Source organism: Oenanthe melanoleuca, chromosome 15, assembly GCF_029582105.1.
Source record: "Oenanthe melanoleuca isolate GR-GAL-2019-014 chromosome 15, OMel1.0, whole genome shotgun sequence".
Taxonomy (NCBI): domain Eukaryota; kingdom Metazoa; phylum Chordata; class Aves; order Passeriformes; family Muscicapidae; genus Oenanthe; species Oenanthe melanoleuca.
In genome coordinates this window covers 4339405-4348753 of record NC_079349.1, presented here as the reverse complement: position 1 = coordinate 4348753, position 9349 = coordinate 4339405, and the positions used below count along the sequence as shown (strand labels likewise).

General features: G+C 61.1%; 1 protein-coding gene across 1 annotated transcript; it reads right to left on the bottom strand.

The window, feature by feature from the left end:
* Positions 1-6251: 6251 nt before the first annotated feature.
* Positions 6252-8907, bottom strand: CRYBB2 (crystallin beta B2). The gene is made up of 5 exons (XM_056503967.1): positions 8837-8907; positions 8085-8203; positions 7224-7356; positions 6659-6801; positions 6252-6528 (listed from the first exon to the last, which is right to left on the bottom strand). The coding sequence occupies exons 1-5, from the start codon at positions 8891-8893 to the stop codon at positions 6360-6362; spliced, it is 621 nt and encodes a 206-aa protein (XP_056359942.1). The 5' UTR covers positions 8894-8907; the 3' UTR covers positions 6252-6359.
* Positions 8908-9349: the final 442 nt, after the last annotated feature.

The following is a 9349-nucleotide window of genomic DNA, read 5'->3' as shown; positions in this document are numbered from 1 at the left end:
AGGAGGGGCACAGGTTCCTGCATGGATGCCAAGAGACTGATGCTGGTGACAGGGCACAGGGATGTTTGGGAATTCACTGTACTGGGAAGGAGCCAGCAGGGAGCAGGATTGTGTGGTGGAGCTCCAGTCCTGCATCCCCAGGGAGTGAGCAGGCAAAGCCACTCACTCAGCCTGCTGTGGGAAAGGGCTGGGAGCTGTAGATGAGCTGGCATGGCAGGGACATCTGCTGCAGGCCCCTGACATCATCCCAAACCAGGATTTTTCACTCGTGGGCTGTGGGATGTGTGGAACACCCTGTGGGTAACACCCTCTGGATCAGGCAGAGTGCAGGGAGGGCTCTGACCCTGCTCCACAGCTCAAGTCCTGGCAGTGCTGAGGGTTGTGTCAGCTTTCCCTTAAGCAGATTTTCAGGCTCTAAGTGTCAAGTTTAATCCCCATACCAAAGGTCTGTGTCGCAGCCGGTGCCTCCAGCTGCGTCACTGCCCCACACGAGGTGCTGGGACTGAGCTGCCCTTTGCATGTCGGGTCTGAGGTCACCAGAGCCACCGGCTGTGCTGTCCCCAGGCTGCTGGATCTGCCCTTCACCAGCACCCAAATCTGTGCTGCACCTAATCCGGAGCGAGGCTGGGAGAAATGAGCTCACAATCCCAGCAGTGCCTTGCAAACAGCAAAACAGAAGGATTTGCAGGATCATAACCCATCCTATCTGCAGCCCCATATGCCAAACAATTAATCTTGCCTCTCGGTGCCCTTGTAAAGCAGGCCAGTAAATTGCCTTCATTTCACAGCTGAGGGAATGTGCTTCCAGTGAGGTCTCTGCCCAGGGGAGTGGCCGCAGGGGCTCTCCAGAGTGGGTCAGTGGGCACATCCACACGGGTGGCTGCAGCCCCCCCAGAGCAGCCTTCCCCAGGGGAACTGGGACTATTCTCAGAGAGATTTACACGTCAGAGAGCACAGTGAATAAACCCTCAGTGACCTCAAAAGCATCTTTCTGCTAAAATGCATCCCCATGGCCTCAGCATCTGCAGCTCAGCTTGACCCTGTGGCTGGGGAGAGGCGGCTCCAAGGGGAGCGTGTAGCAGCTCTCCTACAGGCAACACCCTGTGCCATGCGTTCCGTAAGGGAATTGGGGCAAATTCGGGCACCAAAATCCCATTCCTGCGGTCCTGATGTCGCCATCCCTGCAGCGGCCGCTGTCCCCACGGGAGCAGAGTCCTTCAGAGCCGGCGGTGTCCAGAGGGACGGGGGTTAAAGCGCCCCACTTCCCCTTCCACACGGCCTCCGCCTTTGGAGCTCATCTGGGCAGATAATGGACTTTGCCTTCTGACTTAATCTGCTGTAAATCTCCCCCGTAATTGCTCATCATCCGGAAACCTGGAGAGAGCCGGGACGGACATTCCCGCCGTGCGAGACAGCCATCCCCTCCCTCCCTCTGCCAGCTGCGCCCAGAGCCCCCAGTATGCCCAGTACAACCAGCACCTCCAGCCAGGGGGAAGCTCCCTATGGAGGAAATGAGAGGACAGCTCTCCCTTTCAGCCCCAAAACATAAAGGGCTCTGTCTCCTCACGCTGCCTCCTAAAAGAGCCGAGGGGCAGCACCCAAACCCTGCTCAGCCCGGCTCGGGGTGTTGCTGGGGGCTGCTCGCAATCCAAAGCGCCTCTCCCGGCGGCTGCGAGCAGCGGTTTTCGTTCTGCGGCTGCCGAAGGAGCAATCCCGTCCTGCAGAGGAGCACCAGACGTCACACGCGGCAAGGTTGCTAAGTGAGCTGGTCCCTCCTCATGATGCACGACTTCATTACGCGGCTCCCTAAATGGATGTTACACACAAATGACATTTGCCTTGGAGCATATGAGCTCCCAAAATAGCGGGCGGCTCTCCGCGTTGTTGCTTTTTGGTTTGCCGAAAAATGTCCCCATTGTCTGCGGGGCTGCTGTGCCCATGCCTGGCACGGCCCTCCGGGATTGAAGGTTGGCTGCAAAGGGATGGGGACCCCCCAAACCAGCCCAGGAGTGGCAGCGATGGGGGAGCCCGGGGTGGCCCCGTGGCCAGGATGGGGCGGTGGGCCAAGCCTTTCTAACGGGGCCCCTCTCTTGCTCCCATCGTCTTTCTCTCCCTGCCTCAAACTTCTATCCTGATGCTTCGCTAAGGGTTTTTTTTCAGGTTGGGTGTTTCCCCCGAGAATAAAGAACTCCAGAGATACTCCAGACACAGCCCCGCTCCTGCACAAGGCTCCCACCACCCAATGCTCTGCCAAGGGAACCAAATCCACACAAATGACACACTTCCCAACACCTACCGAGGTGACAGAGGGGACAGGGCACCGTGTCATACCCCAAGCACTCAGCTAAGGCCACCACGGCCGTGGTGGCAGCACCAGGGACTGGCTGCTCACATGGCGATTTCACCTAATATTGCCTAAACTCAGCCCCGGTTTCCTTTGGGATGAACTGAACCGTGCAGAGAAAAGGTCTGGCTGCAGCTCTGCACCATGCAAAAGGTACAAATAAAAAAGAATACATAAAGGTTATGTCCATGCCGAAGAGAAAAATTTGCTTTTCCTTTTTCTTTTTTTTTTTTTTTTTCCCCGATTTCTAACATCCACGGCAGCTGATCTGTGCAGCACTGCCGTAAGCCGGTGATATATTTTAATCCCATTACGTTGCCATGCGCTCGCTCGCAGCCCGCCCGGGCTGGGAGGAACAGATGTTTCCTAATTGGCACTTGTGCTGCCCAGGGGTTTCCAGCTCGGACAGCGTTCCTCTGCCTCCGCTGGCGCTCACAGGAGGAGTCCCTGCCGCTGGATTTGCAGCCTCGAAGGATGGAACAGCGCTGGCTGCTCCTGTGCCAGTGCCCCGCCTGGAGCTGCTGTTCTCCGGCCGGTGGTGGCCCCGGGGAGGGTCCCAGTGCCACTGCTGGCCGTCCCTGCTGGTGAACCGGGGACAATCGGGGCTGCCCTGGCCGCTCGCCCGGAGGGAAATGAAATATTTGCTTTATTCCATTTGTCTGGGGAAAGGCGTCGGATGCGGGGGGAGCCCCCACTCCCACCACGCTGCTTCCCAGCGCATCCCCTCGGCTCTCCGTGTTGGTGAAGGGTTTTGGTTTCATCCTGGGTGTTTCACCACCGAGGGCAGGAGCGTGGGGCCGCAGCGTCGCTGTCCTGGCCGCCTGCAATCCCCTGATACCCGGTAATCCCATTATGTCTCCACGAGGCTGCTTCCAATTCTGGCCTCTGAAGAAGTGATGTTTCTTAATTAGCTTTTCAACCGGACAGGAGTTTTACTGGCTGGAAGGAGCTGTAGAGGTTTCATTGCTTCCTTTCTCTGCCTCGTCACACTGATGTCAGGAAGAAAATCAAGGAGCAGAAAGCAAATGGGAGCCTGGCATTGAGGACAAGAATGCCCATTCTCGGGACCAGCCAGAGCCCGGCCTCCCCCGCCCAAGCTCCTCTCTTTCTCCGGGATATTTCACTGCTGCCTCAGCCCTCACATTAATCAGAGCAGAGATTACTTTTCCACATGCCAAAGCTGAACATTGATAAATCACAAATCTGCCCTGAAAAACCACAAGGCTTTAATAATACATGCTGGGTTCCTGCTTGGTTTTCCTTCCTTCCTTAAACCTTCGAGTGTTTGTGGCTGCGTGGAGATTATAACATGAGGCTGGAGGCTCAGTTTAATGCAAAGAAGAAGAAAAAATTGAAGCTAGGCATCTCATGTAATCACGTGGCTCCTGAAGCTGGAGAATTAAACATAACAATAATTTTCAGAGGATAAAAATCTGTGAAACCCACAGCAAAGCTCTCACAGCTGGCAAGACACATTAAGCACCCAAAGCACCCAGGCTGCAGGTGCGATTGAGCTCAGCCCACTGTACTTTTGAATAAACAATTCATATTTTTCAAGACTGTTGGTTTTTAGTTCGTGATTCTCCAATCTGGGGTGTCCCGAGGGGGGATTCACCCGGCTGCCGCTGGCAAAGGCAAAGCAAAGCCAGTGGGAATCGAGGGGCACGTCTTCATCTCTTCACCGCTTTTGCCTCCTCCTTCTCCTCCTCCTCACCAGCCCATCCCGCATCACCCCCGAGCCTCACGAAGGCACCTCCCGAGGACAGACAGCGGCTGCTGCTCCAGTTGGAAAAAAAAAACCAAACAGGAAGGAAAAGACATCTCAGTGTCAGATGTGATTTAGCCAGGGTTTGCATTATTCCTACTCTTTCATTAATTACTCCATGGCAAATTGCTGCTGTTGCCCTGCAGGCAGCCCCTGTCCTGTGGGATTTGCCTGCTGAGGGATCCCCCCGCCCACCCCAGCAGCTCCATCCTCCGTGGGCAGCGCAGGAACCGCGGGGATGGAACCAGCGCCGGAACCGGCGGGGGTGGGGTCCGATCACCCCATCCTTTCTGCTGGCTGGAAAAAAAAATAAAATTAAAAAATAATCCGTTCCCCAGCCTGGAGAGCAGCTTTATCTCTGCCGGCTGTTGGCACGACGGCAAAACCACCCACCCACCCAGCGCTGTGGGACCGCTGACATCCCCGCCGGCAGCGGGGGATGGTGGCCAGCGGGAGGGAGGGGACAGGGACACGGGGACACGCTGCGGTGGCCGGGGGCTCCGAGCTGCTGAGGTGACGAGCGCGGTAGCAGAGAGACAGATGGCAGCTCCGCAGCGGGCGTGGGACGGAGGCGATCTTCTGCTTTTGAATAAAATTAAAAAAAAAAAAAAAAATTATTCTCTCTGCATATTTCCCCAGAGCCAGCGAGGGAAAAACCCTCCTCGGCAGAGCTGAAGCTGCTTCCAGGTGACCCGACGGCGCCCACCTGGGTGCACCCAGCCACCGGATGAGGAATTTTCCCCAGCGGGTCCCACAGGAGCTTGTTCACATTTTCCACTTCTGCTTTCGGTGCTTTTCCCCCCAGAACCCTCCCAGCCCACCCAGGGCGTGGCTCTGGTGTCCCCACGGGAGCTGCCCTGGCCCCCGACTGTCGGGTTGGACTTGGGGCAACCTGGGCTAGTGAAAGGTGGCCCTGCCCATGGCAGGGTGTCGAACGAGACGAGCTTTAAAGTCTCTTCTAACCCAAACCGTTCCAGGGTTCCATGGCTGGGAATCTCCGATCCCGTGATTTGGGGTCCCTGCTTCCCACCCTGCCGCTGCTTTCAGCAGTTCGTCCCCCCAGAACCCGCCGTTTCCCATCCCGGGCACTGCCGCAGCCACCGCTAAAATCCCATTTTTCACCAAAACGTTCAGGTCTGGGATGATCCTGAATCCTCCCTGGGGAAGGAAAGGCGCAGGGAAGCGGAGCGGTGGCTGCCAAAGCACGCCTCGCCTTTGGAGGAGCTGGCATTTCACAGCAGCGTGTGGCGAGTGATGAATCGGGCTGGTCGCCCGTGGGCTGGGCTGTGCCCGCCGGGGGGCACAGGGAAAAGCCTCTGGCACACGGAGGATTGGGGACAAACCCCGCTCCGCCTCGGCGGCGGGGCGCGGGAGCTGAGGAGGAGGATGCTGTGCATCCCCGGCTCTGAACTCCCGGGTTTGCCGGGAGTCACACCCGAACGGGCGCGGGAGAGGAGAGCGGCAGGAGCCGCGGGGTGCCCGGAGTGCCCCTCACCTGTGCCCATCACCGACCCCCTGCCCACACAGCCGCAGTGACACAGGGCGGCTGCCCGAGGGGACAGAGCCCAGCCACCCCGCCACCACCTCTGTCACTGTCACCGTCACCGCCTCTGCCACCACACGCAGCCCCCGGCAAAGCAGGTGCGGCTGCGTTCCTGCACTTCCTTTGCCCGATTTATGACATGATCATCAAAGCATCCTCTAGCACCGTGACTGCTAAATGAAAGCGTTACTGCTAATTAAATTATTATTAATTCATTTCAGAGACTAATAACTAACGCCATTATTCGGCTTGGAGGTGCCCCGACCGAGATGGCAATCCCACCGTCCCCTCCAGTGCCCAGGGGACACCTTTGTCCCCGCAGCAGGATGCGACCAGTGCACCCCAGGGCAGGGCTGAGCCCCAGAGCCACCACCCTGGGGTCGGACCCCCCAGGTCCTCACAGGATGAGCAGCCCCGACCCTCCCGCCGAGCCCCAGGTCACCTCCCTCACCCCGGACACTCCGGCGGCACTGAGAACACCTCCCTCCCCACCCAGCAGCACGGAGGGCAGGGCGGGCATCCCGACGGCGGGGTCCCTGTGCGCAATGAAAGGGCAGAGCTGGGACTTTGAAACTCCAAGCTTTATTGAGTTGCTTCGGCAGCGCGTGCATCACACGGGGGGAGGCGGGAGGCGAGGCCGCGGGGGCACAGCGGCGGCCGGGGGAACGCTTGCTCCGCTCCCCGCGCCCCGGCACGGGCCGGGGGCTCTAGTTGGTGGGGTGGTAGGCACCGCGCTGGTGCCACTGCATGTCCCGGATGCGCCTGACCGACTGGATCTGGGGGTGCTGAGCGCCGAAGTCTGAGCTGTCCTTGTAGTCCCCCTTTTCAAACAGGTACTGGTAGCCCCGGTAGCCAGGGTACTGGTATCCCACCCACCTGCCAAGGCAAGCGGCGGGGTCATACAACACACACACACGCACACGCAGAGCCCGGGCATCGCCCGGCAGAGCCCAGCCCCGTCCAGCGGGGATGCTCCGGGACCCGCCCGCGCTGCCCCGGGACTCACGTGCCGCTCTGCACCCGCACGGATGAGACCTTCTCCTGGTAGCCGTGTGCGTGGAAGCTGGGCACATCGTCGTCGATGATTTCGATCTTCTTGCCGGTGAAGCTGGGGTTTTCGTACAGCACGATCTTGTGCTCCTGGCTGTCCTGCAGCCGGGAGAGCAGAGACGGGGCTCAGCGGCCGCCGGCCCCGCGGGGCTGGGCAGGGGGGGCAGAGCCCAGGGCTATGGGGAAACCGAGGCCGGGGCGGGCACCGTGTGCCGCCGCTCCCGCCGATGCCGGGGCTGCTCCGCATCCCTCCATCCAGCTCAGAGAGCCGCTGCCTGCGCGGGCACTGCCAGACTTACCAGCAGACGTCCTCCGCTCTGGGGTCACCTGCCCCTGCCCCCGTCCCCGCGCCCCCTCCGACCCCCCCACGGCTCCCCGGGCCCCGAGGGCTGGGGCGAGGGTGCGCAGGAGGGGGTGCCCCTCGGCCCGCGGGGCTGGGGAGGGCGGGGGAAGGCTGGGGAAGACTTCTGGCTGCAGACCTTGGTCTGGCGGGTGGGTAGTGGCTGTCTGGGTGCTCTCACCACTTTGATGGGTCTCAGGGAAGTGATGCTGTCGCTTCTCCGGCTGTTGGTCCAGGAGTCCCAGCGGGGGTACTCCCCCTTCTCAAACACAAACTGCTCCCCTTTGCAGCTTGCCTGCTCGTAGCCCACCCAGCTGGAAGAGAGCGGGGGACGCGCTTCAGAGGGGGCGGCGGAGCGGGGATCGGCCCCGGCACCGCCCCCGGCGAGCGCCCGGGCTGAGCCCCGGCCGTGTCCCTGCTCCTGCCGGGAGGGGAGAGGTGCCAGGGGTGCAGCGGGGCCTCCAGGGGATGCTCTGACGTGGTGACCACCCATCCTTGGTCCCTGGGGACTCACAGGATCACCCAAATGTCCCAGCTGGGGTTATGCTCCTATCAGGGCGCTCTGCAGCTGCCCCTTGTTGGGAGCAGCACTGCTGGGTGAAGGCTGGGAACCCTCCAGGGGCTTTTCAGGGCTCTCCCTTGCCCGGAGCTCGGCTTGGAGAGCACACACAGGGCCAGCAGGTGGGGAGAGGGCATCAAGCGAGTCCCAGTCTCACCTGTGCCTGCACCCAAAGGGAAGGAAACCAATCTGGGGGTAACGCTGTGATCTGTGCCCATGGCCACACCCCTCCACTCTCCCTGCCGCTGAGCGGGGTTATCAACCTGTCCAGGTGACAATGCCACCCCTCTGTTCACCCACTGTGTCCCCCTGCTCACCTGCTGGCAGCCGCTGGCACCGGGCACTCACTGGGTGAGGCGGGCGAGCAGCTCAGCAGTGTTGGCCACACGAAATCCGGGGTGCGATGCGGGTGTGGCAGCGGGGAGACCCCTCCTCCCCAGCCCCCCCTCCCATCCCCACCCGGCCCCCAGACCCCTCACGTACGGTCCGGAGTGCACCAGGATGGAGCCCACTTTGTCCACGCCGGCTTCCTTCAGGTTGGGGCAGGCCCCGCTGAGCTCATGGCAGCGGCCCTGGAAGTTCTCCTGCTCGAAGATGGCAATCTGGAACAGAGAGCAGGACCTGTCACCCCGGGACAGCACATCTGCAGCACTCCAGACTTCCCACTCTCCCAAAACTGCACTCCAGAGGTTTTTAAGGAAGCCTGCGAGTGCAAGGCACCGCTGCCATCCCTCTGAGGATGCAGGTCTCGCTCACGGATGCCCAGGAGGCCCCAGGAGCTCCTGGCAGAGGGATGCCCACGCTCACAGCGGGCATCAAACAGCTGAGGGACGCGGGGTGTGGCTGGAGCACCGCAGCCCCCAGAGGGACACGGCGACCCAGACACCGGGGACAGCTCGGGGACAGCTCGGGGACAGCCCCGGCGCCACCAGCTCAGCACAGATCTCAGGGGTCAGCGGTGGGGACAGATCTGCTGTGTCTGCAGCGGTGGTGGGAGATCAGCACTCGATCTGTTCCCCACCGCTCCGCCTGCACCGGGGCTGCGGGATGCCAAAAAAATCCCTTTCCCCATCCCCTCGTCCTGCCGCAAACAGCTCAGCAGCGCGGCCGGCGTGCTTGGCACCAGCTGGGGGTGCTGGGGGTGCTGGCAGGGGGAGCCCCGGGTATGATTTGGGCACCCGGAGAGGCTGAGGGTGCCCCGGGGTCCCTGCAGGGCTGGGCAGTCTCCCACTGACCTTGGAGCTGGCTTGCTGCTGCTTGGAGGCTGGCATTTGGTGCTCGGAAGCCATCATCAGCTGGGTCGTCTGCTGCCTTGGGAGGGAAACTCGGCGCGTTAAAATCGGCCGCTGAGGAGGCTCAGAGCCCTGTGCCTGTGCCCTGTGTCCGTGCCCACATCCCTACCCTGCAGTTTGCCCAGGGAACAGCGTGTTGGGACCGGGGCTGGCACCAGGATGGGCTCAGGCTGGGATTGCCAGGGGCAAACTCTGCTGAGAGCTGTTCAGCACCCCAAACCTCCCCAAGCTCAGAGCACAGTCAGTGGTCCTTGGGACCCGCCCGAGGTTTCCAGCACAGGGAATTCCTAAATCGTTCCCAGTGGAGATCAGGCCCTGTGCTTGGAGATTTCCCTGTCCAGCAAGCAACAGCTGAGCATCCCTGTCCCATGCGGGTGCTCGAAGGGGTGATGGAGAGAAGCGCTGGGGCTCCCCCCACCAGCCCCAGCCCCCAGGAGCCTGTGCCGAGCCCTCCCG